At 51.2% G+C, this 27,538-nt stretch overlaps 11 protein-coding genes across 11 annotated transcripts; 5 read left to right on the top strand and 6 right to left on the bottom strand.

Moving 5' to 3' along the window:
* Positions 1-5: 5 nt before the first annotated feature.
* Positions 6-1,627, bottom strand: SCP_1202030 (26S proteasome regulatory subunit 4 homolog; the record flags this gene model as incomplete). The annotated part of the gene is made up of 6 exons (XM_027763089.1): positions 6-53; positions 109-286; positions 347-562; positions 618-904; positions 957-1,574; positions 1,625-1,627. The coding sequence occupies 6 exons, from the start codon at positions 1,625-1,627 to the stop codon at positions 6-8; spliced, it is 1,350 nt and encodes a 449-aa protein (XP_027618890.1).
* Positions 1,628-1,814: 187 nt separating this feature from the next.
* Positions 1,815-3,166, top strand: SCP_1202020 (Protein YIP4; the record flags this gene model as incomplete). Its single annotated transcript, XM_027763088.1, has 10 exons — positions 1,815-1,881; positions 1,945-2,176; positions 2,238-2,283; positions 2,342-2,424; positions 2,480-2,543; positions 2,600-2,686; positions 2,736-2,752; positions 2,802-2,938; positions 2,993-3,062; positions 3,124-3,166. 10 exons carry the CDS (start codon positions 1,815-1,817, stop codon positions 3,164-3,166), a joined length of 846 nt encoding a protein of 281 aa, XP_027618889.1.
* A 1,637-nt stretch (positions 3,167-4,803) lies between these two features.
* On the bottom strand, positions 4,804-6,719 carry SCP_1202010 (hypothetical protein; the record flags this gene model as incomplete). The annotated part of the gene is made up of 8 exons (XM_027763087.1): positions 4,804-5,473; positions 5,526-5,696; positions 5,786-5,881; positions 5,951-5,973; positions 6,073-6,107; positions 6,169-6,235; positions 6,294-6,438; positions 6,496-6,719. The coding sequence occupies 8 exons, from the start codon at positions 6,717-6,719 to the stop codon at positions 4,804-4,806; spliced, it is 1,431 nt and encodes a 476-aa protein (XP_027618888.1).
* A 383-nt stretch (positions 6,720-7,102) lies between these two features.
* On the bottom strand, positions 7,103-7,641 carry SCP_1202000 (hypothetical protein; the record flags this gene model as incomplete). Its single annotated transcript, XM_027763086.1, has 3 exons — positions 7,103-7,114; positions 7,162-7,391; positions 7,452-7,641. 3 exons carry the CDS (start codon positions 7,639-7,641, stop codon positions 7,103-7,105), a joined length of 432 nt encoding a protein of 143 aa, XP_027618887.1.
* Positions 7,642-9,024: 1,383 nt separating this feature from the next.
* Positions 9,025-10,362, top strand: SCP_1201990 (hypothetical protein; the record flags this gene model as incomplete). The annotated part of the gene is made up of 5 exons (XM_027763085.1): positions 9,025-9,273; positions 9,323-9,601; positions 9,653-9,690; positions 9,742-10,054; positions 10,111-10,362. 5 exons carry the CDS (start codon positions 9,025-9,027, stop codon positions 10,360-10,362), a joined length of 1,131 nt encoding a protein of 376 aa, XP_027618886.1.
* A 3,060-nt stretch (positions 10,363-13,422) lies between these two features.
* Positions 13,423-13,605, bottom strand: SCP_1201980 (hypothetical protein; the record flags this gene model as incomplete). The annotated part of the gene is made up of 1 exon (XM_027763084.1): positions 13,423-13,605. The coding sequence occupies one exon, from the start codon at positions 13,603-13,605 to the stop codon at positions 13,423-13,425; it is 183 nt and encodes a 60-aa protein (XP_027618885.1).
* Positions 13,606-13,896: 291 nt separating this feature from the next.
* SCP_1201970 (hypothetical protein) lies at positions 13,897-15,270 on the top strand (the record flags this gene model as incomplete). The annotated part of the gene is made up of 10 exons (XM_027763083.1): positions 13,897-13,918; positions 13,967-14,047; positions 14,101-14,155; positions 14,210-14,299; positions 14,355-14,438; positions 14,497-14,567; positions 14,618-14,730; positions 14,791-14,985; positions 15,047-15,120; positions 15,180-15,270. The coding sequence occupies 10 exons, from the start codon at positions 13,897-13,899 to the stop codon at positions 15,268-15,270; spliced, it is 876 nt and encodes a 291-aa protein (XP_027618884.1).
* Positions 15,271-15,708: 438 nt separating this feature from the next.
* SCP_1201960 (predicted protein) lies at positions 15,709-18,011 on the bottom strand (the record flags this gene model as incomplete). The annotated part of the gene is made up of 3 exons (XM_027763082.1): positions 15,709-15,787; positions 15,839-17,441; positions 17,495-18,011. 3 exons carry the CDS (start codon positions 18,009-18,011, stop codon positions 15,709-15,711), a joined length of 2,199 nt encoding a protein of 732 aa, XP_027618883.1.
* Positions 18,012-18,919: 908 nt separating this feature from the next.
* SCP_1201950 (hypothetical protein) lies at positions 18,920-19,267 on the bottom strand (the record flags this gene model as incomplete). Its single annotated transcript, XM_027763081.1, has 3 exons — positions 18,920-18,951; positions 19,003-19,138; positions 19,205-19,267. The coding sequence occupies 3 exons, from the start codon at positions 19,265-19,267 to the stop codon at positions 18,920-18,922; spliced, it is 231 nt and encodes a 76-aa protein (XP_027618882.1).
* A 1,956-nt stretch (positions 19,268-21,223) lies between these two features.
* SCP_1201940 (Transcription factor IWS1) lies at positions 21,224-22,553 on the top strand (the record flags this gene model as incomplete). Its single annotated transcript, XM_027763080.1, has 5 exons — positions 21,224-21,229; positions 21,288-21,351; positions 21,407-21,637; positions 21,689-21,926; positions 21,980-22,553. 5 exons carry the CDS (start codon positions 21,224-21,226, stop codon positions 22,551-22,553), a joined length of 1,113 nt encoding a protein of 370 aa, XP_027618881.1.
* A 2,949-nt stretch (positions 22,554-25,502) lies between these two features.
* SCP_1201930 (hypothetical protein) lies at positions 25,503-27,183 on the top strand (the record flags this gene model as incomplete). Its single annotated transcript, XM_027763079.1, has 3 exons — positions 25,503-25,760; positions 25,814-26,166; positions 26,223-27,183. The coding sequence occupies 3 exons, from the start codon at positions 25,503-25,505 to the stop codon at positions 27,181-27,183; spliced, it is 1,572 nt and encodes a 523-aa protein (XP_027618880.1).
* Between the last annotated feature and the right edge of the window lie 355 nt (positions 27,184-27,538).

Genomic DNA, 27,538 nt, shown 5'->3' with positions numbered 1-27,538 from the left:
GAAGATTATAGGTAAAGACCTTCCGGCGTTCCCTCGTTCTTCCGGTACATTACCTGCGATGAACATCTCAGTACTTGCGGATAGTAAATTCTCATGAGAATGACTGACCTTCTCCCTTGCAGCTGTGAAGTCAGCCTTGGTGACCCGCATGCGGCGTTCTCTCAGAGCCAACAACCCTGCCTCCGTGCACACTGCCTTGATATCTGCGCCTGACATGTCGTCCTTCGCCATTACGAACTCCTCCAGATCGACATCTTCTGAAAGACTCATGCGCGAGGTGTGAAGCCTGCAAAGGTAAGTACATCACCATCTGCGCCAGAGAAGCAATATATAAATGCGGACATACTTGAAAATGTGCCGCTTGGTCTTAATGTCGGGTAAGGGGAACTCAATCTTTCGATCGATACGACCTGGTCGAATGAGGGCAGGATCCAGCGTTTCAATTCTGTTGGTCGCCATGATCACCTTCACATCCCCACGGGTGTCGAAGCCATCTAACTGATTAAGCAGCTCCAACATGGTACGTTGGATTTCCCGCTCGCCCCCAGATGTCGACTCATATCTTCACATGACAATCAGGAAGACGAAATATAGGGTGGAAACACAAAACAACTCACCGCTTCGTACCAATGGCATCAATCTCGTCAATGAAGACAATACTTGGTGCATGCTCCTCCGCCACTCGAAACAATTCTCGCACTAGCTTCGGACCGTCACCAAGGTACTTCTGGATGAGCTCCGAACCGACGACGCGCAAGAATGTAGCGGACGTTTGGTTCGCCACGGCCTTGGCAAGGAGCGTCTTTCCGGTACCGGGCACACCGTATAAAATGACACCCTTTGGTGGTTTGATACCCATCTCTTCATACAACTCTGGATGTGTCAGAGGTAGCTCGACAGATTCCTGGCACATGGTCAGTACGTCCTGAAGTATCCCCACACCGGAAGAAACGCACCTTGATTTCCTGAATTTGTTGTTCAAGACCACCAATATCGGCATAGCTCTCTGTTGGCGCCTTGTCCAACTTCATGACGTTGACCATGGGGTCTGCGTCATCCTGCAGGACACCGATGACCGCCTGCGTCTTGTGATGGAGCAGGACCTGACAGCTGGGTTCGAGAAGGTCTTTGTCGACGAAACTCATGATGGAGACGTAGAACTCTGGACCTGACGCGGTGCTGACGATCGCATGGTCGTCATCAATAATTTCTTCCAAGGTTCCAACCGCCATGGGGCTGCCGCGGATGTCGTCTACCTTCGTCCTGTCCTCCTCGTTCTTCTCCTCGAGGGACGCCTCAGGCTTCAGCCGCTCTTGGTTCACAATGAACTCCTCCTCCATGAGCAGGTAGTCCTTAATGCGCTCCATCTTGAGCAGCTTCAGGCGACACCGAGTGGTAGGGTACACGGCGGGGAGCTTGGAAGCAGAGTCAGGGCCGCGCCTCCTCTTTTTCTTGCCGACGCGTGTCGGCAGAGGGGGTTCCCACTTCTTCTGCTGCTGCTGTTGTTGCTGCTTGTCCTTTTTGTCCTTCTGGTCACCTTGCCCGCTTGGAGGTATACCTGAGGATGTGTTACCCTGCATGTCGGTGTGAGTGTTGCTCGAGGAGGAGTACAGACCATACAAACCATGTTGAATGATTATGTCCTTTCTGTTGGTTCGGTGCGCTTTGAATGTGATGGGAGGAGAATGACCAGGGTAACGAAAGCTGAGCGCGACGCGTCAGTGCGCCACGTGGGGATCAATCACGTGATGATGGCATGGCTCCCGCGAGCGGCACCGAAAGCAGCGTACACACTGCCAGCACCCTCGAGCACCATGCAGCGGATAGAGAACAACGACACCACGACACCACTCACGTCGACGTCGCAATTTATACAGGCAGGTCGGTGGAGAAATTACGTGTGCACGACTCGTCGTTGAGGAAATACTCGGGGTTCATACGCAGACGATGATGATGACTTTGACGAAGACGCCATCCCCGCTTTCACACATCCCGCGTTGGCCGCGTCGCCGACGACACCCGACTCGGGGAAGGGGAAGGGTCGCGCAGCAGACCAGCTCGACGCTTCCGGTTCTCACCTGTCATCTTCCCCGATCTCTGGAAACATTGGGGGTCCTGCCAATGGTGCCCCCAGGTCTGGACGGAGAACAGTGGCTGGTGTACAGGTGGAGAACCGGTAGGTGATACACCTGTTGTCGTGTTTCGATCGAATCCTTCTATTCTGTGGATAAACTCAGGTATAGCGGTGTCAACACACTTGACGAGCCAATAAGCACCACCTTCGTCAGTACGGCTGAAGTCTGTCGCGTGTTACGAGATTGCTCACGTTGATTGAATACAGGGTCGTGACCTCCTATCCATCTATACGAAGCTCGTACAAATCATGTATCCACCAAGGGCAGGCAACAAACGCGAAGTGCTGAGGCAAATCATTCTATCTGCTCGGTGATCGCAGTGATATATTGACCTGTTGATCCAGAGACTGGGACTTGTGGGGACCTCTAGGCATCTGTTTGCTGCTTGGTATTCTCCTCAGCGTCAATGTGAGTGATGCGGAACCTTGTGCTGAACGACGCTTGAAATCCGGAGGCTTGTCTAGGCCCCGGCTTCGCAGTCGCTGGTCGTTTTCACCTCCATCGTTGTAATTATCTCCGTAGGGTCACTAGTAGTAACGGTCCAAGCACAGGTGAGTGTGCAATAATGATAAATGCTGGTCTTCTGATGCTCCAGTGCAGTTACTGGGCGGTAGACTGTACGTATTCTTCATTCAATGGCACGCAAATTTACTTCCTTGCGCGCAGTTCCTTCTTCCAGGGTCTTTGCGTGTTCGGATACTGTGTAGCGCCTCTCAACATTGCCGCCCTCGTGGCAGCCTTCGTGCGGCTGATCTACGTACGAGCGCCCGTAGCTGTGGCAGCATGGGCGTGGTGTATCTGGGGTGCTTGTTCTAGTCTTCTACAGAACGTTCCATTGTATCTCACGCACTTGCCAGCGGCGATAAATTTCCTGGACGGCACGAAAATCGAACAGCAGCGGATTGTGCTTGCAGTGTATCCTCTCGTGTGAGTGAAATTCCATGAGAAACTGGCAGGTCAATTGACGCGCCAGTTCTGACTGTCACAGCCTATTCTACTCCATTCTAGCTTGGATGATTATCATCCAGTAGCCGTTCAATTTCTCTACACGTCGAATGAGTATTTTCTGTCGATGAATAGGATGTGACCTCTGACCTCGGCTTTCATAATTTATTGAGTTGGATCCAATACACGCATACATGCGTTGCCGGAAGAGTGTTCCTCGGTGAAGCAAGCAATTGGCTCCTGTGGATTGTGGCGTGGATTTCCAATTTGGCATGCGCAAGTGCATGCTTCCGCGAGGCACATTCAGCCAGACCTTCGTGGATGAGCTCCAGCTTTCTTTTCGCGCCTGGCCGATAGCGTCCTTGATTAGTCTGTTGTCTCTTCAACACTCCCATGATACGCTTTTTTGCTCTCCTGAGGAAGCCCAATGCTACAAAGTGACTACTCTGAACGGACGCTACAAGTTACTCGAGACTGAGGTGTTCTGGAGAGATCGTTATACTTATGCCGGTACTGTGCATCATGTTACGAGTGGATGAATGACTACCTTTGTTACACCCTTCAGTCAATCTTTGCACTGAGGGCCTGCTTATTCGACCAGGTGCGATGACAGGTTGCTATGTTCTGTTGCACTCGCCTCCCCCACAGGGGCGCAGTGGCAGATACATACGCGTTTGTGGCTACTCTGATTGCGCAGTCAGCCCTGCATTGTGCTCCGAAGGGAACTCGCCGCTTTTACATCCATTACAACATGTATACTTGTCGATAAGTAATCTCTGTCGAGAGGAGAAAATCCATGATTCAGCAGTCCAGCGCTGAAAAGACACAACCATATATCAGAGCTCCGCGGGATACTGGGTCGAATGTTTCTGCGGAAGATGTCGTCTACTCATTTGCTCCGTCCGAGGATGGCCCAACAGGTCACAATTCTCATGGTGACTTCCTCCCTACTAACCTATGCACGCAGTTGTGCTAGAGACAGATGGCTCGTAGCACGAGTCATTTCTATCCAGAAGTTGTTTCCATCCAGAGGAAGAGAGATGACCATCGTGACACCATGGCATTATGCAACTATTTTCGCATGCAATGTCGCACCCCATTCTGAGTTTCCATGAGTGCCCCGTCTTACTGGTGATGAACGCCGCTCAGACACTATTTCTGGATACAGGATGGTATGGATTATGGACTGATTGCCCGGATACGAAGCTTGTCGCCTTGCCAGTACCATTGTCTCTGCATCTATTAAATGTTCACAAGAGAGACAGATCAATATAAATTTTAGATCGTCAGCGGACCTGTCAATGGCAACAGCGAGCGGTGAAGGTTCTGCCTTCCATGTCGGGCTGGCTCCTGTGCTTCTACTGGCAGTACTAGTGTATTGGTGTGTCATGTTCATGAAAGATTCCCGTGAAGAATTCTCCGACACTAGTTTCGTTGTTCGACGTAAGCTTCAGAGGGTGAAGTAGAAAGGTGTGCTTACGCATACAATAATCGAACAGTGTGTAGTCGACATACATATACTGCCGATATGTTACAGGGGGGGAGTATGTTCAGCGTGGTGAAAATCACGGAGAAGAGATAAATCATTTGGTAGACTCAGATACGTGAATTCAGAATTGATCAAGAGACAAGCCCGCCATGACAGCTCACCCGATAGGTGATATCGAGCCTAATAACAAATTTAATCGCAAGACCGATGTTTGGAAGACATACACGCACCAGATCAAAAATCGGAATCAGAAAATTCAAAGTCCTTCTTATGCTTGTACACAATCTGCCTTTTCCGATGGCAGATTCGACACAGCTTCTTGCGGTCAATATGGAACTTCAAAATGTGCCTGGAGTAGCTGCCGTGCAGCAGGTAGCGGTTGCACGGTTGCCCGTCTACATGCCATTTGCATCTCCCTGGTTGCTGCCGACGCCAAACGCCAGGGACATGATACCCTCGGAGGTGGCGTTGGATCCCTCCAGCACTTGTATTATATATCCCTTCGCCACATCCTCCGTCCCACATGCAGGTAACGAGATGCGGTGGTGGAAATGCATCAGGGTCGCAGGTGGGACCATCGTCCTCGTCATCATCCTCCTGTTGCACCTCGATTTCCTCCGGAGAGGGAGAATCCCCGGATGACGGAGAAGTGTTCGGATCCTGTGATATGGCTGCTTGACTGGGATCCTGAGATACAGTTGCTCGACTGATCTGTGCGCCTGAGACCGCAGACAGAGAGGGTGCTATGAGCTGCCCTGGAATAGACTCATGCTGGGCATGAGTGCCAAGCAGCGCAGCAGGGAATGAGACGCTGGAGATTCCAGTGGCGAGGTGGTCCACGGAGGCACTCTCATTGCGAACAGTGTAGTCCGAGGTGTTCACAAACGGAACCTCACCACGGTGACTGAGGTTTTGATCATAAGCAAGATAAATGCAGCAAAGTTGCGGAAACATACCCTCCTGATGTTTCTGATAACTGGAATTGTACAGCTCCAGGAGTGCTCTCTCGCGTACTATCGTCCTCTTCAAAGCCGCCGCCGAACAACGCACTTGTAGAGGGCGTTGAACTACCTGCATCTGCATATTCAAACTGGAGTAGCTCCAAGGTAGCACCAGGTTCTAACATGCTGCGGGCGAGCAGTGAAAGAGGGCGCGTAGATGTTGGAGATGAGAAAGATAAGCCTCGATGGTATCATCTAACCAGCGGGCACTCAACTTGAAATTGTGGGCGTATGTTGACATCTTGTTTGTACGGAACACCGTACCGCCGCCGCGGCACCTCCTTCTCATACGCAACAGGGTGGTCACTAACCTACATACGTGAACGACCGAGTGTCAGGATTTCGCCATGACTGCCGATCTCAAAACCCAAAGAAATCACATTCTATACCGGCCGACTGAATACTGGAACTGGACTTGACATTCGGTGTTAAAACAGCATCGTATACAGTACATACAGTCCTGGATTCCCGTGCACAGTCAACAAGGTCAGCCGAGACTGACCTCGTCGGTCGTAGAAGGGTAATGCGCTTCTGCGTCTGACGAAATAGAATCAACTGCAAGTTAGATACAGACTATGGCACTCCATTGTGCACTCACTAGTCACTGGTAGATAGGAAGGCATTGCCTGCTGCCGGATTATCTCTCTCTCTCGATGGGTTACCGACTGATAGGCAAAGAGATGTCAGCCGCCAACAGTGCGCATTCAAATAAGTACAACATACGGCTATATGAACATAGAGGTTTTGACAGTCTCTGCATGCCCGCGAAATATCCCTAGATAGGCCAGAAAAGATTCCACGTAACTCGTCCATGGATGTTATGACTTGGCATGCTCGGTTATGAAGATCGTTATAGTCAGATCGGACGCTGAAGGAAAGCATTCAGTTAGCCGTGTAAACCTCGACAAAGCCGTTACGGACTCACAGACCCAGTCTTTCTTCTATCTCATCTGCAACCGGTGTCCCCACGAGGAGTCCTTCCTTGCCTGCTCGGCCCCACAAGTACTCAGTCTGTCTCAGCGTCTTCTTGAAATCCCTTATCTTCTGACTCGGAAAGTGAAAGTGGAGAAGCCATAAACCGAAGCAGATTAGCCACACCACAGTACAGGAAAATGACAGCAGTTTCAATATATCGTATGCGCTCGGCATATCGTGATTAGAGGGAAAGGGGGGGCTGGCACACTAGTAATTTATACGCTCATAGTACAAGAGACGCCGCCTGGTGGCGCAGTAGCCAATTCGGGTAATCTTTGTAGTGCGGCTTGACCCTTATACTGAGTGGGCGTTACGTTTGTTCGGTGTGGAAGGGCGCAACAGGACGACCACGACCTGCTTTGTTTTTGTGAAACTCCCCAGTAGCCATAGAACGTGATGTTGATGTAGAAGCGATGCTTGTTGGAAGTGCTCGCCAAAGGAATTGTGCGTTAAAATTTACCAGTTTAGCTGCCGTCTTCACACGCCCTAAGCAAGAGTGTAGAATGGAAGAAAGTCATAACATACCAGGACAAGTGTGCCCAAACAAATTTGAAGCGTCAGAGCTGGACCTTGGGCAGTCTCTCGATTGCGTTTGGTTCGAAGAACGCAAACGTACGTGTGGAAGTTCGAATGCTGACTTTGAACGAGCTCGAAAATCATCGCCCAGCTCCAGCAGCCACGAACTCTCGCGTGCCAGTTGAATCGTGGACGATCGATCTGCAGGGTCCGAGTCGATGCGCAAGTACCAAGACGTAAGATCAATCATGCTCAGCAAGAGCAAGCGTCTCGGCGTTTCGTCTGAGAAGTAGACCTTGCCGACGGGCTTGCTGATGATTGCCAGGTAGCCTGACACGAGAGGAGACGTCGACAAGTACCGCACACCGAGAGCACAAAGGTCAGACGTACCGATTTCCATGTCAAAGGACTGCGGCGCGAGCTTGTACGCCTTGACCAGATTGGGTAGAAATTCCTCGCCGGTAAACTTGATTGTTTGGACTAAATGATAATCATCGGGCTCCACCGTACGGTGTCTACGAGAGGAGAGCGGTATCCCGAGCACGAACTCGTAGATCTGGATCCGGGGAATATCCAGCATAGTAAGTACCGGGGAATCGATAACGCAAAGACTCGGCGATACGGCGATACGGGACAGACCAGACCGCCAAACGTACAGATGTCGACTTTGGAACCCCATAGGCCTTGCACGATGCTCTCTGGTGCACGTAACGTGTCCGGGGTAATATGTGAGGTAACCTAATGGTCAACAAGCTAAGCTTCTTGATCCATAAATCGCGAGGGTGTGAGTGGTGTGACAGGATGCAATCGACACAATGTCCAATACGCCCACTTCCCACTTCCGAAGTCGGCGAGGATGAACGACCCGAAAGAGCCTGGTCTATGGACGGCGGCGGCGGCGGCAAAGGCAGAGAGACGGCCGCTTCGACAGGGTACTCGCAGCTCTGGTCGGGCGGGTGCCGGCGAGAAGGACTCCCTTCAAGGAGTATGCGCAGGTTAGCCTCAGACGTAACTTCCGGGAGGTTACACGTAATATTCGTAGCTTTCAGATCTACCCCAATGGTCTAAGCACACGGACATGCCAATAGACACACACACCTGTCCGCACGCCACCTGCGGCATGTAGCTGGGCAAGGCCATGAAGGGTGTCACGCAAAATACGCTTTGCCAACAGGACGTGGAACGCCTTCTACACCACCTGAAGAGACTTAATATCACCGGCCAACACGTCCATGACTAGACAGAAATGTTCGCCATCGTTGGGTTTTCCGGGATGGACGAAGTGGGAGCGTCACGGTAGCGTGGCGCAGTACCGTACGTGACACGGGTTGACCAGACTGCTGGATGAGCTTCGTGATACGCTACATGATAGGGAGCTCCTGCATATATCCTCGATTATGGGTCGGTGTCACCCAATGCCACAGCGCTGATGACGGGCACAGCGTCGGGACGTGGCGGCCGCGCCATGGGATGGCGCGAGTCACTAATGGAGCGCTCGTACTACGGGGTCACACTACACAGCTCTGGGGAGATCCCGAGAATCGCGGAATTGAACGAATTATCGTCTACGAAGGACGGTAGCTGGTACCAATAGACTGCCAGTAGCAGCTGCAAGAATCCAAGTAATCCCAAAGCTCCAGCCACAGCGCCAAAGGTGTCATATGGCGAGCCCATGTTTTGGCGATTGAAAGGTAATACACGGCCGCTGGGTGAGCGAGGGGAGAAAGACGAGAACACGCACATCGAAGAGTTGTAGGACATATTTACTGCAAGCAGCGGAACTGGCTGTAGTTTGGTGCCCGGAGTGCACGGTAGCCACGAGGCATGAGATCTAAGATTCCGGATTGATTGAACTTGGCATCTTCAAGTTGCCATGCTCAGGCTCACGACTCCGACACTACACAACTGAGTAGTACTGACTTGTTGCACTCAAGCATCCCAAGTATTTTCGATTTCTCTCTTCATGAACGTAGCCCCTCATAAACTTCCATCATACGCCCTTTGCTCTCCTGAAAGGGCTCAGTTTTACGCTGAGAAGACCCGCGATGGCCACTATGCCCTTCTCGAATCCGAGACGTTCTGGAGAGACCGCTGCATATTCCTGCAACAACATGGCTACCAATTACGGCCTCGCTACCATCCCAACTGGTCTCCGTCTTGGCTAGGAACTACCTTCGATCCTACATTCTGCGAAGATTCGATATTGTTGCTCGTACGTCTCTTACCCTAAATACACATCCCTACCTCATATCGTAACACAGACGGATAATGTCATTGACGCTGTTCGTCTGCAAGACGGAGAGTTGGTATCTATCAAGGCCGTCCCAGAACACAGTGACGAAATACGGATCGCTCGTTTCTTGTCTAGCCCTGAACTCCTCGAGCACCCCACAAACCACAGTGTGCCAGTACTGCACGTTCTCTCAGACCCTCTAGATAATCAATTCAAGCTCATGGTAATGCCCTTCTTGCGCCCTTTCAACAATCCGCCATTCTACGCAATCGGAGAGGTAATCGACTTCATTCAGCAAACCCTTGAGGTAAGCTCATTGTAGCTGGTTACACTGTCCATAACGTTGTCCGTATACTAGGGACTTCATTTTTTGCACACTCAAGGAATTGCCCATCGGTATGTCTTTGGGTTGTGTATGTATTTTCTTAACCTGATGTGGACTTGCAGTGATTGCGCGTCCGCCAATATCATGATGGATGCACGCTCTTTGTATTCGCAGGGCCACCATCCTGTTCGCCTCAACTACTCCCGTGAAGGCATTTATCCTGTATATCCCCTCTCTCGTATGAATCACCATGTGAAGTATTATTATATCGATTTCGGCATATCTTCTCAGTTTCAAGAAGGAAATTCTCCGTATGTCACTGGAAGAAAGGGAAGAGACAAAGAATTACCGGAGCTGTCATTTGGTGTCCCATATAGTGCATTCAAAGTGGATATTTTCACTCTCGGAAATCTTTACACGAAGGAGTTCCTCCAAGTGAGTATTCCTGCAATTTTGTGCCGTGTACTACCGCTGACTTCCTCTGGTTGAAGAAATATCTCGGGCTAGAGTTTCTCGATCCTCTGGTGGCGGCCATGACAGACAGGCGGCCAGATCAACGACCTACGGCGGAAGGTGCACTCCTGATATTTGAAGGAATTCGCCAGCGTCTCAACACTGCTTTTCTACGTTGGCGTTTGCGCGCTCGGGATGAGTCCACACAGGAAAGAGTCGTTTATGATGCTGTTGCGGCTGCACGAGAAGGATTATATCGACTGACGCATCTCATCTCATCTAAGAATTGACAGTGCGTTCGCTATTTCCTCGTGCCATACTTCTGGTCTAACTGTTATACCGGCTTGAATTTTGATTCCTGATTCTGAGTATACTCTGCAGCCTGCATTTGGGCAACCACTCTTAACCACTTTCGTTATCGGGTCTTCGTTGTTTCAGTCGGCACAATATGTATGCATGTATACCAAGGTAGGCTTACAATCGGATGTATCTCTAGTAGTTACCCGTCCTATGGTGAGTGCTTCCGCTCTCGACATTGATGATCACTGACGGCGTGTTCGGTGTTCATCGCTCTATAGATCCGCATTCGTACATCGCAACTTACATACTCTGCTATCACATGAATTGATTATCAAGATTAGTTCTTATTCGGCTTCATATCCTAGGACCGGTCACGGTCGTGGTCATTCTCCAGTACTACCTACTGCTTGATATTGTTGCAGTGAGTAAAGAAATGTATTAGTCTAATGATTTTAGGTCATTCGTGTGCCGGGCTGTCACTTGCCCCGACGGCGTGTCCTATGGAGTTCTGGCTGGAATAGCATTAATGAATTGCTCCAGCAGTCTCACGTTCGCGGTTCCATTACCCGGTCATTGATATCATCTTGTCGATGGCGAACGCATGCCGGTCGGTTCGAGTTTAGTCGATGCAAGATTAGACCGGACTCTACAGAGATGAAGGGGCCCGAGCGGTAATTTCGACGTAACGCCGCGAGCGGGGGGCTCGTTTTCTTCCGGGTTGTGACCAGAAGTTATTAATAAGTCCAAGTCCACGCCTTCTAATATCTCCTTCCGTTCCTTCTACTCGTGAGCATGCCGAAAGTCGCTCAAGAAGTGTGCCATAGTTGCATACTCCATAAGGATATAGAGTAATACGTATACCTAGCATGAACGACAGGAGAGCAAACCCAACTTTGGCTTTATTTTCCCTCGCAATATAGTAGTTATCTCGAGGACCACGAAAAGGTCCGCGCCTGGACGGCCAGTGCGGGCTCCGTTCGCCCTCGAGATTGTCGGAGGAACCCCAAAAAAAGAAAACAGACCGCGTGACAGCATGGAAGAAAAACGAAAAGGAGGAAATATGACAAACAACTCATGACCGGAGACGGCTTTGACGAAGCCTTTTGATGCTTTGGATCTGGTTGATTGGACCTGGGAGTTCAGCCAGATATTCAAGTAATACTAGCGTTAATGCGCATCCCGAGTTCAAGAAAAGAAACCATCACCATAGAGTTCAGCAGTAACAGCAGCATCAAGTTGTCCAGTGGCACACAGCAAAGTGTCGACGCTAAGCAGAGGACGCATGTGGAAAAGCCTCAGCAAGACCAACCACTGCAGGGTAAACCGAGAAAGTTCCCAGTTAGGATTCGGACGTTGACGTTCAGAGTATCTTTAGGACATAAGAACATGCGAGCTCGAGTTACCTCCAAGAGCAAGGATGTCAGACGACAACATAACCAAGAGGCCTTCGCTAAGCCTTTCCGTCGAAGTCGTACAGAGGGACAGCCGCTACTAAGTCACCTTGGGAGATTCAATTGGGTTGGTAGCAGTCAGCCGGTGCCAGGCAGTCCAGGGCCGGTGATGTCAGAGAGGACCGAGCCAAATGAGATCTGTCACAGGCACAGTCACAGTCAGAACAGGAAGTGTCGCCACGTCAAGACACTGGCAGTCAATGCAATTGTCGCCATCGTCGAAGAAAATAGAAAAAATGTTGCCACAGAGTCCCTAAGCCAGGCACAGCGTCGTGCGCGATAGCCAAAGTCTCCAGGATAGAAGCTGGAAGCAGCAGAGATGGCGTAACCCAGACAAGAGAACTTGAAGTCGGCAGTGCACTTTGAGCAAGCGAGTGCCAAAAGTCACTAAGAATGGTACTATCTTGGGGAAGCACTAGCTAGGCGAGTGAGCATCAGTTGCCTGTTCACAGGACTTAGTCAGACAGAAAGAAAGGATGGCGACGTCGTATCAGGCTTATTATTCTTTTGCCGCCGCCGCCATGGAACATCACTGCCGTGTGGAAGATGGCGAACAAGCAGAGCTGTGGAAATGCACTCTTTCCCTTAACCCGGCGGCAAGGAGGTATCATGTAAGATGATGAGATGAGCAAGAAATGATACCTGAAGTTCAGCGCGAGTTGGTTTCCCGCGCTGCTAGTAAGCAACGACGTACTTATCTCGACGGCTACGTAAAGGTCAGCATCCGGGCAGCGCCCGCACCGCAAGTTCTGCCCGTCTTCGGGGAAAGAAAATGGACGCACCTGGAGTCACTTGACATTACGCGGTGTTTGATGTACTGGAGATGGCTGCCTGGTCGCGATTCTACGTTCAACCAGTGCTAAAGTGGAAAAGCGTGGAGCATGTTACCCAGACTAAGGAGAGGTACACACCAAATAAAATAAATTCGGTGGAACATGTCGTTGCGTCTGTTTTCCGCGAACATGTCACGGTGAAGGTGGACGAAGGTCACAATACTTAACTTGCCGAACTCTGGAGAAGGAGCGCTAACGATGCAGACAAAATGAATCGCCACGAGACTGCACAGTGTCGGACTCGTAAATTCTTTCTGAGAGACATCAAACAAAACTTGAAATATGACATGATGTCACAACGCTCACCCACATATGACAGTCGCCAGCAAGCAACACAGCCGAGATCAGGTAGTTAACGAGCCAGATATCACAGACTATAGGCAAAAAAAGCAGAACACCGATAAAGCGTCGCCTAAGAGTCCCGTCAAAGTAGCCGCAGAAGACTCGCGCGTCGAGAGCCATGTCGCCAGAGTTAAATTGAGCCAGCGTGGTTCACTTACCTTCATACAAAGCAGAGCCCCAGCACGCCAAAGTTGATCCAAGCCGACCGTCGTCAACTTACCTTCGAAACTAAAACCAGTACGAGCAAGGGGCCGCCGCGTCGCGTTGCCAGAAAGTGCTGACCCCGGAGAGTAGGATGGGCGCAGCCACCAGAGTAAATGTAACCCAAGCAAGAGAAACAGGCACTCACATAGAAACATGAACTGACAGCTTCGCAGCTACAAACAACGATCATCCAGAAAGGAGACAGCATACCTTGATTACGCTACAAGACATCCTTCAGCGAATCCGTCTCCCCTTGAGGGCAACCGCAAGGTGAGCGGAAACCGTCAGCCAACGCCGAGACACCAGCAGCCTGCAGACCAGACTCGGAGAGCTCTACAGTGAGGGAGGCAACAAATGCCGTCGTCGGGCCTCCCTCAAGGAAGGAGGCACCGTTCACACTCATCGTGCGGTGCTGACAGCTGTGCTATCCGCTGTCCCTGTGATGGCTTCCAGACTGCGCGCACGTACGCTCCCAGTGTAGTGGGAAAGAAATCAAGAAAGTAGAGTTTCCAAGTGGTTGATAACCAGCGGCGTTCGTACGTTGGCCCCGTTGAAAATAACTCCCAACTCGCAAAGGAAGCGGTCCGCGGATTTCCGAGGGTGCTGACTTCAGGCTGTTCGGATCTAATCGATATCATATCCAAATCATATCGGCCGCTCTGGGGATTTGCTATCGTTTCTCTTTATTCCGACCATGCCTCTGAGAGTGGGATATGGTGAGCATCCAAGGAGTTGGAAGAACAGATAATATTCAAACAGAGAAGTACGCGAGCATTTCTCGTCTCCACTCCTGCAGTACGCGGAGACCGATGGTGGCAAGACCTTCGTACTCGTAGAATGTCCTAGTCAGTGCTACACACCTTTACCAATAGAGTATGATATGCTAATCGAGATGCAGGCGGAACAGGCCAGCTCATTACACGTCTCACCAATGATGAAATTGACGTCGCGATGTGAGTCCTTCTTCATCGAGATAGATCTTGACGGCAGTGTTCTAATGAGCTCAGTGCGTTGACCGATCCTTTAATCTCCGGTATCGCCAAGGGTTCTGAGCACTACAAGCTGGTGGGCAGCTTTGTGACCACCCCTCTGAACTGGCGAGTTACACAGTCCAGCGCCGGTCGCGACCGAGGGATGCTCACGCAAGTCTAGGGCAGTCATCACTGGCAGGGATACGAAGTACAAGACTGTTTCTGAACTGCGAGGAACGACACTTGGAATTTCGCGATATGGCAGGTTGATCGAAGTTGCTTCTTCGACCTGTCGGTAGGTTATCTAAAGTATTTATTATTAGTGGAAGCCAGACCATGGCGTTCGTGATGGCGCTCCAGCAGGGTTGGCCGACGGACAAGCTCCAGTTCAAACGTACGAGTCTCCACATTCAGTCGTAACTGAGATTCACCTCATCGCCAAAGTGAACAATGACATCCGGGGGCTGCTCGACTCAGTTAACGATGGCACGACGAGCGCATTCATGTGGGAGTGGTTTACCACCAAGCCATTTGTAGACGCAGGGGAAGCACGCTTCGTAAGTGATAGACCGTCACCTCCCGCGAAGAATTCACTGTTCTGACGCGATGACATCTAGATTGGCTCTGTCCCTACCCCATGGCCGTCCTGGCTGATCGCAGCACATCCAACACGCGCCCAAGCAGACTTTCTGCGCACCTTCCTCAGCACGCTTACAATATACGTCCGCACGTTTGACTCACAAGAGAAGCGAGCCCATGAGGACATAGAGTTCATTAAGGAGAAGTTCGGCTACCCGGAGGAGGACATTAAGGTACGTCGTCGCAATCTCTCTGTCTGCAGTGTTCATAACTTACAGTATCCTGTCCTTTCAGGCATGGTTGAAGACTGTTGGCTACCCGCAAGACTGCGCTGCCATCCCCCGCAAAGTGATCGCTGACACTTTGAAGTAAGCTACATAATCGGCATTCTTCAGAAGCGTGATCGACGCTGAGTGCCTGATCGTAGCGTCCTCGAGAAAGCCGGCTACATCAAAGGACCCGAAGATGGATTCGATGTCTCCTATTTCGTCGACACCAACATCGTGAAGTTGGTCTGATCGAATTTCTTCCAAAATCAGAAGGTGCATGCCGTAGTCGACTGATTATAAACTGTCAAAGTAGAACTGCAGTACAATACAGATCCATTTTTTTAAACCCAGCCCACCCATCTCAGTAGTATAAAGCAGTATGTAGATGGCAGTATCGTCCAATAGCTGTGACAGAAGGAAAGTTAAACGCGATAGGATGATGACTGCAGAGAAGGGGTCCATGCAATGCCCGGAGTAATACATGGTATGTATGTATAGATGCAACAGGGGAGAGGATGTGACAACAAATTAGTGCTGCAAGCAACAATTCCAAACGGAGTCCGCGCAACAGTACATGTGCAAATAGTTCCTAGATAGGTCATTCAAGGAGAAGCGGATATCGTATCAAAAGAATTCGCTTGTAATGTATGGCGCACAGCGTAGCACAGTGTCACTGTTCGGTCGAGATCATGACGAACCAGTCACAAGTTCAGAAGGGCTCACTTCTAAGCCGGAAGGGATATCATCAACGTTCGACATCAACAACCTGTGCGAACAACAGTCAGAGTCGCACAACGAACTGCCACAAATGACATACCTCATCCACAACCGCCCACCGCCAGATTTATCCCGCACAATCTCCCACTGTGCTCTCCGAGTCATCCCACTGCCACTCGGATCGTTGGTCAGGGCGTCTAATAGACTCTGTTTACCCTCTCGGGTTCCCTCGCCCTCTAACATCCATTCGCCCTGCCACGCTGTCCCTAGTATGAGACCGGACTGTATTCCGATGTTGGGACCCACGCACGGCAGCCGGGCGAGCCAGACGTATTTACTTACGATCGCGAATCCCGAGGGCGACTTCGGGCTTCGCACACGCGTGGGCAGGTGGGCGAGTGTCAGCTGCATGTGCGGATCATTGTAGCCCAGCTTGCCGATACTCCGCGGTAGCGCCGGTAGGGAGAGGTTATGAACCGGGTTGGAAAATGGTGGGAGGATGTGCGCGTAGTAGAATGGCGAAGGTAGCGTTAACGGATTCTCCAGTGGTGGTGGGCTTGGGGAAGTGTACTGAACGAGGTTGTAGCCATCGAACAGCAGCCACTTCTGCCTGTTTTCACCCGGGTGGGTCGCGTCGTCTATTTCTGGGGGTGGAACGTAGCCAAAATTGCACACGATGTCGCCCACGGAGAGGTGCTCCCACAAACCTGCGTCCAGGAGCTGCTCTTCACAGGCGGCGATCGCATGTTCGTCCAGTTCAGTACACGGAACAAACGTGCGAAGGACCGGCGCGCGTGTGCGAGAGGTGGCAAGGAAGAGATCGTGCGGCGACGTGCCGCGCGGCACGGCGAATGCCGACATCGGAAACGACGACGGCTGAGGCTCCCTGCTATCCTGCACCGACGGTCGGCTGTCCGTAGATTCTGTGTTGGATTCTGTATTGCATTTCGACGAGCTCGAGGGGCTGGAATTCGACAGCGAGGATTCCCGTGAAATGTTGACGGTTTCAAAGCGTCGTACGGGGTGCTTCAGCTCGGCCCTCCACTGGTCATCCGAGACGACACTTAATCGCTGTTGTGCCGTCTGCGACGTCATCCGTGAGCGTCGCCAACTGTCTGAGTAGTACTTGAGCGCTGGGGGATCCGCTAATGGTGGAGGGGGCGGTAATCTACGATGTCCAGTAAGGATCGGGACGAGGGAATGGCTTTTGTGCTTTTCATGCGACAGATGCCCGTACGTGAGGTGACGTTCTGCCGTCGGCCGTGTAGGGCTCGATGAGACAGCTCGCATGGTGGAAACCGAGGAGCCTGCAGTATGGCGTCTATGTCCCCTCTCGCCATCATGACGAAAACCATCCATGGCAGGGACATCGCTGTTCTGATCGGGCCCGAAGTACGACAACGGTGCAGGGAACACCAGTTCACGAACACCAGGAAATTGAGTGAAGTCAGTTCTTGGCTGTGAGGATGCAAGAAACCCAAGGGCATCATCGGATTCATCGTCCGAAGAGGGGGTTGGCGCTGAAGAGGGGCTGTGGACAAGGGACTGCAGGAGTAGCACGAACCGCGAATGGGCCTTAGTCAAAGCGACATATTTCTGAGTTAGGGCGAAGAGCTGAGAACTACCTGCAGGCTGCTGGAGAGCGTTCAGGATAGATAGCGAGTGCATTGGGTACTTATGCAACGGCACATATTGTGACATTACTGTAAGTATGGCGAATTTATTAGTTGGTCACACATGGGTAGAAATAACCCACCAAGCATAGTGAGGTCATGGAAATCCACCTCGACTTCGCGATAGTGCTGCAGGTCACCAATCTGCAGGGCCTCGCGATAACCTGGCACGAAATGGCAAAGAATGACGTCCCTATGCGCAGAATTATGGCTCAATTGTTGCCTGAAATCTCGGCATGCACTGGAAAGCGCGTGAAAGTCTCTCCAAGACAACACATAGAGTAGGTGGAAGAGCGTCCGTGGATCCCTGAGAATCCGGCCGAGCGCTTTCCGCGCTCCTAGAGGGACGGTGGAGGGTCTACTCCTAGTGTCCGCTTGTGACGGAAACTGAAGCATGTCCGAGGACAATTGGATTCCCCTCTGAGTGTTTATTTGTGGAGGTACTGGAAGCCTTTTCTCTGGAGAAGATGGCGGTGGTTGCTCGACGCGCTTGGGCGGAAGCGGCATAGATAAATGGGGGACGGCATCGGAGACGGCGACTGTGTCATTAGGAGTGAGATACACTTCTGAGGCCATGGCAGAAATAATTTCTAAGACCATCGTGGACGATGCTGGTGAAGGGAAAGAAACGTCAGAGCAAGCTGCCAGCAGGGAGAGAGGAAACCGTCAGTGGCAGCTGATGCACGGAGCAACGAAAGTATTATTGGTGTCTCCTTGATTACGTAAGCATCAGACGCCCTTTAAGCGCTGAATCGTCACGCCGGTGTCGTCTTACGCTATCCACCCGACAACTGCACAATTCCTGGACCGTGCAGGTTCCCAAGCACCCAGATGATTATATCTCCCACACGTTCGTGCGCGAAATTTAGCAGCGCACGCAGGACCCCGACTTCACACCGCGACCGGCTTACCGGAAAGGCGGAACGCTCGGGCAGTGTCTATTTTCACGTATAAAAATTCAGTGCCCACACATTGGTACAAACCTTGTCCCAACAAATATAGCTTCGATCATACGGGTAAAAATACACGCAAACCGGCACCACCTATTAATACACATAATTCTACTCAAAAGACCCCGAAGACAGGTTGAACAGATGGGGAGCAGTACTTCTGACGCAAGATGTGCTGCTGTTCAAACATTCACAGTGTTCAACGTTCAAAGTCCACAGTCGCCGAAGAAGTCCACAGAATCGCGATGGCTGCATTATGCTGCCGCTGGAACCGAAGACTGCGCACGCAGGCGGATTGCGCAGTAGCCGAGGTTGCACCACGTTCGCTACATATGTATGTCCGTGACGACAGACACGTTCATGCATATCGTCATATTGTAAGCGGTTCCCGCATTGTGGTGAGTCGACAATATTCGATGACGACCAGGAGACTGTTATTTATTATGATTATGCACGCACCTGCAGACAGCCTAGAGTTAAAGATACATACCTTTTTATTACGGCTCTCATTGACAGTCGAGCCTTATGCTGCTGACGGTGAGGTAAGGTAGTGCATACTCAGATGGCTGGGGTCCGCCACAAGCCGAGGACTAAAGTAATTTAGCCAGGAACATCATGTGGCTAGGAGCCGATAAACAAACCGTTGTATATTTTCGACCCGAAGTGGATGTCAAGTCGAGGCGACTTCACAAATCGGAGCTCGCAGCAGCAGCCGCCCCACGATTGCAGGATTGAATCATTCCTGCTTACAGTCAATGGACACTCCTCGTCAATAATCTTCCACAGAGGTCAGTACCAGAGAAAGCTTAGCTGATGAGGAGATTTAACAACAGTGATGCTCACCAGCCAAACTCTCTGCTGGAGGGATCTGCAGAGACCTGCTGACCTTTCTAGGCTGGGTGCCATGGCTACGGCAGGAGACAATACCGGCGAGCACGGATCCAACCCCTTGAAGTGTAGACCTGCCAGACTCACCCGTATATAGCCGGCTTGACGTTGATAGAGACTAGGAAATAATAGAATCAGATTAATGGAATAGCCGTTGAGATACCTACCTTGCCTCGGTTTCTGTACTAGTATAGGACGAGAACTCGCTTCTGAGATGCGCATGTCAGTCCTATGATCAGTAACCCCCGTTTCGAAGAGGTTCATCTGGCGCGCGGGAGGCACCACAGGCGTCGACCTTCGCTAGCTTCATCAATCATCAGAAGGTTCAATGCCTTCACATGAATGACTTGGGCGGCGACGCAGACTCACCAGCATGACGACAGTCATTCCCACAGACCGACCATCACACTGTCAAGTCCATCAAGAGAGCCATAGCACATGACACAGCATGCGAAGCAGCGACGGTAGGAACTGAAGCCAATTTCCATACAGGCGGTCGCTGAGAACTTCACATTTTTTGTGTTTATGGTGGATGAACGTTTGAACTCTGAAGCTAGCGAAGACGCTGTGAAGGGGATGTGAAGGAGTTGCAAGCTGGCGATCGGAAAACACCTTGATGTGTCAATCTCGTTTTGGCAACTCCAGTGCTTGGCTCTGAACTCAACCACTACGGCGGGCAGATCATAGTAATATGTATAGTGAGTTTTAACAATTGCGTCGCGATAGATATAATGACATGAAGCTGACAACTATCGTATGTTACGTACTCAGAGTACGAGAAGGTCGTTTTGAGTGGGAACTTTAATCACAAAGCTTACACGCCTGAGCTCTTCCACAGAAGCGACCCATACAAGACTGTTCGGAACGAAGCTAGAAGGCTTAGGGAATAAAACTGGCGGAGCTTAGCTGTGGTTGATTTATCCACTACGAGGTTTGCATCAGTACAGCGCCCGTCAAACATCATGACGCCACCGAGCGAAGATCCTTCCTTGCGGCTGTCCACGCTCGCTGTAGGTGCGTGTCAGCTCTGCTCAAGAGTGTCATTCCGAGGCTCAATTACAAAGTGACACACATATTCTCGACGTGTTCACAGCCTTATCCAAAGAAGACACCGCGCCGGTTTATAAGGTATGCGGACACCCCATATTTCCTTCAAGCGATCGCCCTTCGGTTTGAAGGGGTGCATCTGATACTGTACTTGTATTTTCGGATTTCCCTTCGTCCTTCTTGTGAGTCTTTATATTTCGATGCCTTCTCCTGGTCTTCTGATCCCTCCATGTTACTAGTCAACGGTTGCACCACTTTTGTTGTTTCGGCCACAAAAAATGCGTCTCTCGTTCCTCGCAGCATTCGTTCTCTCCATCGCCCTTGGCGTCTCATTGGCCGACGCTGCACCGCTGCAAAATACGTGGCTGTATCCTAAGCTGAGGGCGCAAAGACCCCAGCCAAAAATAGAGGAAATGCCGCTTCCAGTAACTGGTACGGTGATTTCATGGACTATCATGGATGAGCTCGTGTTACACATCTAGGTGCGTAGTCAAAGATGTGTGTCCTTATCGCATGATCTTGACGAGCTTCAGGCGATTACTACGCTTCCCTCTGCGTCACCATCATGGATGTGGCGGATATATTCAGACTGCACCTACACACCTTTGCGTTGTATCTATTGAATATTATAACTTACCTGCTGCATTAATTGTGTTGTCGTGTCTCTCCCAAAAACCCTTTGGACTTGAATAGGTGGACAGTTATATCTCTGGAGATGGAGTCATGTTATCTGTTTCATGAACTTCATGGTGAGCCATTCCCCCAAAAGGAAGGAAAATATTAAATGACGAGCTCGCACTCATCGCGTAACTCCCGAGTGCCGCACATGCACGCGCTTCGAGTGACTGTGACCACATTTGTGTGACATCTTGTCAGGTGAGCGCTTAACAAGTATTTCACAGCCTGAGCTGAGCAACCACCTCTACAATGCCTGTGTGTACCATTATTCCGCGAGATATACGGTAGCTGATTACTTTTTCTGTCGTATTAGGCACAAAATGACCTGGAGCGCGATATCTTCGGTTCTGACTCTGAACTCTCTGACTTCGACGACGGTGAGACTCATATCCTGAAAGTGGTCTCCATGCATGTATTGAGGGTACCATGCAGACATTCCCCAGGAGCAGCCAAAAGGGAGGGAATCTCCAGTTGCTCGTGAAGAGGACGAGTCCTCGGGAGACTCAGCCGACGAGTATGTGCAAGAGAAACTTGCCCCAGTGGTGAAGAAGCGGAGGGGACGACGGGCTCGCGAGGAAGGGGAGCGGAAGGCTCCTACACGGAAGAGGAAGAGAAGGTCGCAGCCAGAAGAGATTGACCTCAGTCAGCTGCCTCCTGAGCAAGGTGTGTGCCTTACGATGGTCATTTTCACTGACTGATCGGGATATATGACAGCTTCCAAGTTGAAGCTCGACATGCAGATCGAAGCCATTTTGAAGACCAAGAGAGTCAAGAGCAAGAGAAAGAAGAAGGATGATGAGGACGTCCTCGATCGTTACGCCGACGAAGAAGTCTCTCGTTTGCGGGAGGCCATGCTCGCTGCGGCTGCGGACGATGAGCAGGCCAATAAAGAGAAGCTTCCTGCTACGTCTAAGCTGAGGCTGTTGCCGCAGGTTGTGGAGGTGCTACGAAAGTGCGTCTCCCTTCCCTTTTAGTGCGGTAGGTCACTGACCGTTAGTCGCTCAGGACATCACTTGCGCAGTCAATCATCGACAACAACTTGCTCGAGGGTGTCCGAAAATGGCTTGAACCACTGCCAGATAAATCACTCCCCGCCCTTGATATCCAGAAAGACTTCTTCCCTATCCTAAAAAAGATGGAATTTATTGATACGAACGTGCTTAAGGAGTCGCGACTGGGCAGGGTCGTAATCTTCTACACAAAGTGCAAGCGCGTAACTCCAGATATTGCCCGCCTCGCAAACGACCTCGTCTCCACATGGTCTCGACCTATCATCAAACGTAGTGCCTCCTACCGCGACCGTGTCATCCCCACCGCCCAAACTGGAGAAGGCGAGGGTGCCCGTGCAGGAGAGCGTCTTAACGCGATCCTGGCGCGTGCCAAGGAGAGTGAAAAGAACCGCGTCCGGAAGAATGCAGTCATGATCCCGCAGAGGGAGCTGGGCAGCTACACCGTCGCGCCAAGGTCCAACGCGGGTATCTCCAAGAGCAACTTCAGCGTAGATGTGGATATCGAAAGGAGGAAGAAGAATGCGGAGAGGTTGAGGACTCTTACGAGGAAGATCACCACGAAGACTTGACCGGAGATTGGTTACTGTATATTCTACTGCATGGCGTATCGTGTACTATGTTGCTTATCTGTTCCTTGTATTTGAATGAGAGCCTCGTTGTAACGACGTTGTATTCTACGAAAGCACTTGGAGACTTCGCCACAAGAACAAGTATCGGCATGTTACGCTTGCCGAGATCGCAGATCTTGCTACTCGTCTCGTTCTTGTCTCGCCCAGTACAAAAGACTTCCTTAGGCTTCCGGGCCATAGAAAGCAACTCCCACTTTCTGCAGAAGCACTGACCGTACCTCCATCTCTCATACTGTGTGTCTGAACTATTATGATGATAAATTGACACAGCAGCGAAATTCATGATATGCCTGGCAGGTGGTGACGGCATCGATGCAGCCTCGTCCGCATCCTCGCCCTTGTCCAGCAACGAGGCGAGTTTATTTTGTCGCCAACGAATTTCCTGAATATTTTCCTTTTCAGATCTTTGATTCGTGTATCACGGGCTGCATGCGTAATGACTGCCATACACCGCTGGCGGTCCCTGCGAATGTGGCACTACCACACATATGTACTTCTGAAACAGTGAGAGTCGCTCTGTGCGGTCTGCCTACTGTGTCCAAAGTTGAATGGGTGAGCCTGTTGACATGTACGGTTACCTCTTATCATCAGTCCAAAGGCTACACGAAGCTGGCTGTTGCGCTCATATTCAGAGGCCATCGCATACAATGCATATCCCATGCACAGCTCACTTTCATCGGTCGTCTACCTCTGCGTCCTTGCGCTCAGTCACCGGTAATTTCTTCCGATCTGTCTCTCCTTCCTAGGGCAGCAACTTGTCAGTGTCCTGAAATGATGGGGCTCTAGCCTTCGCTATCAATCACCCTGAGAAATTGACGTCTTCAGGAATTCATTCTCTACTGATATCCTCCAACTGCCGTTAGGAAATTATACTTTCACCGCTCGGACGTCGTCTTCCCTTTATCCGGTCTAGGGTGCGTTGAAATTCCGAGGCTCCTCTCCTTGCCACCTCCGAGGCAGAAACCCTAGATAATCTTGGTCGCTGCATGGGATTTCATGGTCCTCACTTCTGCGCCCGCGCGATCTGCCGACTACGAAGCTGTCCTCTCGATATCTACGGTGTTTTTCAAGGATTTACGCCTGAAGAAAGCAAAGACTGTGTTCGTGCCAAAGGGGATACAACGTAGGCACACGTCCATTTATATGCAGCGATCTTGATCTTGACCGCAGTGTCTCTTGTTTCTTCTTAGTTTCATCATCACACGGCGCGTGGGTTTCCTAATTCCTGAGTTTGGGCCTTTGATGCCACGATCCCGCCCCACGAAGTCGGTACACGATCTCGGCAAAATTGACCATCGCAAGATAGATACCTCGCAGCAAGGCTCTAAGATACATCATTTAAAGCTTTCGTCTTTGCGCTGCAAACTAGCCGCTAGGATATTTCGAATCTAGGTGGGATGGCGCTGTGGCGACCTATTTTAAATCTGTTCCATGACCGTCATCGAACACCCACGGCCCTGAAAATGCCCACTCGGTATTAACCGCAATTCTGCCTATTCCCCACTTCCGGCCTCATCGTCTCAGTCATCCGGACATGAAATGCAGGTGCACCACATGACTGCCATTAGCGTCCTGCATGTCTTCCTGATTCATCCCATAGGGCCTGGGAGAACGGGCAGCCTTGCTGACATCGAGAGAACACAACGGCAGACAGTTCGGCCGGCTGGTCTGTCTGCTTTGGTGAAATTCTATTCTCTGATGTGCTATTTTTTGGGTGAATATAGTGTGGCTGTGGCTCGAGATAGGGTCAACGGTACGATGGGGGTACTTACCTGATGCTACTGAATGGCTGAATGGCTGTGGATATCTGATGTCTTACGAACACGTTCTCTATTCTTCCGCGGATACAGCAGATAGCCGCAGAAGGAACTTGAATCCAACCGCGCGTAACGAGGGTGAGGAATTATCAAATTCTATCGGTGCTCTCAAGTTTCCGGCAAATATAGCCAAGAAAGCACATTTCCTGTATTTTTGAGAATTAGAGTCTGTTATCACCGATAGGAGATCCCTGCATGGTAGACGTGATATCGTGCCGGCAGTCTGAGTTTTCGGGACAGGGCGATGCTGCAGGTCGCAGGCGCGGTGGCCATGGGAAGTGGTGTGACCCCGTTGATAGGTCTCGGTATCTGATCACGACGACGACGTTGACTGAGCTCCATGCATGCACCCGGACCTGTTCTCTGGTTGAACTTGTCACCACGCTGATGGTGGCGTCCCAATTCACGCACAAAATTCGCTCTGAGCTTCTTCGCATCCCCATCGTTCCATCGTCGCTCTCACTCCCAACTAGCATGCTCTCCCTGCTTTCTGCAAGTGATTTCTGGTACTGTGTCTCTGCTCTTGAACGTTGAAAAGTTGCCGACGAACGCCACAATGAACCCCTAAGTCGAACAAGGGGACAACTTCATGGAGCAACTGCTTGTGTTCGGCCAGGGAATACAAGGACGTCTCCATTCTTACCCTTCTAAGTCGAACCTGCTAGAAGTGATGAGCTTTCACACAGAGCGATATCGGTGGTTTAGGACATGGACAGTCTAAGGTGCTGGCAGCCTCGTCAGACCACTTCTCTCAGCGTAACCTACAGGAAAGAGATGCACGGTAGGTCTCTGTTAACTTCGGACGTTGAAAGGGGGGCAAGGCAAGCGGTTGCTGGTGAGTCGATCTCCGATTTGTATATTTTGTCTTGTATTTTTTTTGTGGTTCGAGCGCGTCGACGCGTGCGTGGCGTGGGAAGGGACGCGAAAGGGCCTGCCCTGAATTTTCACGTGATGTGTACGTAAGCAGATGGATGTTTATCGCCCCATTGTTGATGGGCAGCCTGCAGTGGTTTCCCTCGTACTGTACCGCGTTCGCCTTACTGTCCTTTCCTATCTTTTCCTATAGGACATTATGCACCGACGGCACCCTGACGCCGTCTCCTCGCTCTCTCCGGTCATCACTCAGCTTCCTCTCCCTCGTCGTAGATCTTCTCTGCTCTCCTCTATGTCCTCCCCACACACGCCGCCCAACTCCAACTCTCCTCTGCCGTTGTTCTCCTCCTTGAATGCAAACAGGAAGAGCACAGATAGCTGGAATAGTTCTAATTGCGATGGAGCGGACGAGCTTGAGTTCGAATGGAGCCCGGAGCAGGTTCGATTGCTGTCCAGGGTGTGTCTCGCGTTTTAGCCTTGCACGCTGTTCTTATCGTCGCGTTTTCGCAGACCTTGGACGCACTTCCCGCACACTTGCTTACCCCCTTCAATGGTCCAGTCCCCCCCTCCAACCTTCTCGACAAGATCGCTCGAGGCGTTACCCAAGCCAAAGGTCCAATCGATTGGCCGCAGTCGCTGCGCGCGACTCGCGCCAAGATCGTCGATCTGGCCCGCATTCGCGCAAAAGAGGCTGCGAACGAATCCGGTAGCGACACCATCGCCGAAGAGGATGACCCCGACCACGACATCTTAAAGCAGACCACCAACACTGGTCCCAAGCGGCCCCTATACAGGCAGTCAAGCATGGATTTCATGCAGCAATCGTCCAAGCTTGACCTCAAGGACAACCGCAACATTACTAGGTAAATAGATTATGTTTGTTATTCTACATTTTCATTTCCGGCTCAACTGGCTATAGACTTTCCCACCGTTTGCAACATACTGAACGAACGATTACTACTGATTATCGCGCGCACACACGTCCTCCTAGTCGTGCTTCCTCTCCTCCTCTCGGTAGCCCTGTGCGATGCTCGCAGTTCTCCCGCTTGGATCGTTCCACGTCGAGTTCTACAACTCTGAACTCCAGCGCTTCCCGTGAATCTCGCATCCCCCGCCTGCAGCGATCTATGTCTTCCGTCTCCAGTTCCTCAGACGCATACATGGCTCCTGCGATTGATCCTCGAGTGCAACGCATCAAGCGCTCGGACTCGTTTGGCGGACAAATGCTGTATGGATCCCTGAAGCGTGCACCGTCATTCGGCTCGATTTCCAAACGCAGCTCAGACGCCATGAGCATGAGTATCGGTGGCAGAGATTCGGATGCCACTTCGTCAGACGAGGAGGAGAAGCTCCGCAGTTTGAAGGCGAAAAAGCCGCGTGTGCAAGCGAACTCCCCTCCTCCCCCTTTTCGTCCTTTACCAGAAAAGAAGTCGAAGTTGTCTGTAAAGCAGTCACATCAGACCATCGACAAATCCAGGATCCCGAAAGAGACTCCCCCTCGGCGCTCGTCCAGGCTGAAGGCTAATCTGCAGCGGAACCCGAGTATTCTGGGTCCTGAGTTGCCCCTTCCGCTTCCCGTATCCAGTCCTTCGATGTTTCGTCCCGTATCTCGCACTGGTACCCCGAAATCGCGCAAGCTCAAGTCTACCGACTCGCCGGTCGCGATTCGTGGTGCTGCGGGCGCCACTCTCCTCCATCGTACTCCGGTCACCCCACAGACCACGCAGGCGAAGCCCCTTCGCCGTACCCATGGGTCCCGCTTGCCTCAGCGGCCTCCGGCAAGAAAGATCTCCTTTAGCAGTGTCCCAACCCCTCCGAGCGAGGAGAACGTCGATACCGGCGCAGGTCTGGGACTCGGGAGCGCTTTCCAGCTACACTGAAATTTCGTTGGCGAGGGCCGTCAATTTCACACCACGACCGGCCGTCTCCATCTGAATCGCAGTGCAGCACCACCTTCTGCGTCGCAAGACGTGTAGACCATATGTATTCACACCCTGTACATCATTATGGTCCGCAGCAAGTTCGCTACATTCATCCATTCACCGTTAATTTTACAACACGCATCCTTGTTCATTCCGCGGAAAGCACCATGCACATTACTATCCCACCTCTCCCGACGCAATATGCGTCTGTACACTCTCTATCCCTGGTTGTTTCTTCTCGACAGATAATTTGCTGTCCCACGTTCCCTCGCCTTTCGCGCCTTCCAGAAACCGAGTTTCAATCAACATTCGA

Source organism: Sparassis crispa (assembly GCF_003851025.1).
Source record: "Sparassis crispa DNA, contig_000010F, whole genome shotgun sequence".
Taxonomy (NCBI): domain Eukaryota; kingdom Fungi; phylum Basidiomycota; class Agaricomycetes; order Polyporales; family Sparassidaceae; genus Sparassis; species Sparassis crispa.
Note: the sequence above shows the minus strand (reverse complement) of the source record. Positions and strands in the feature narration are given on the sequence as shown.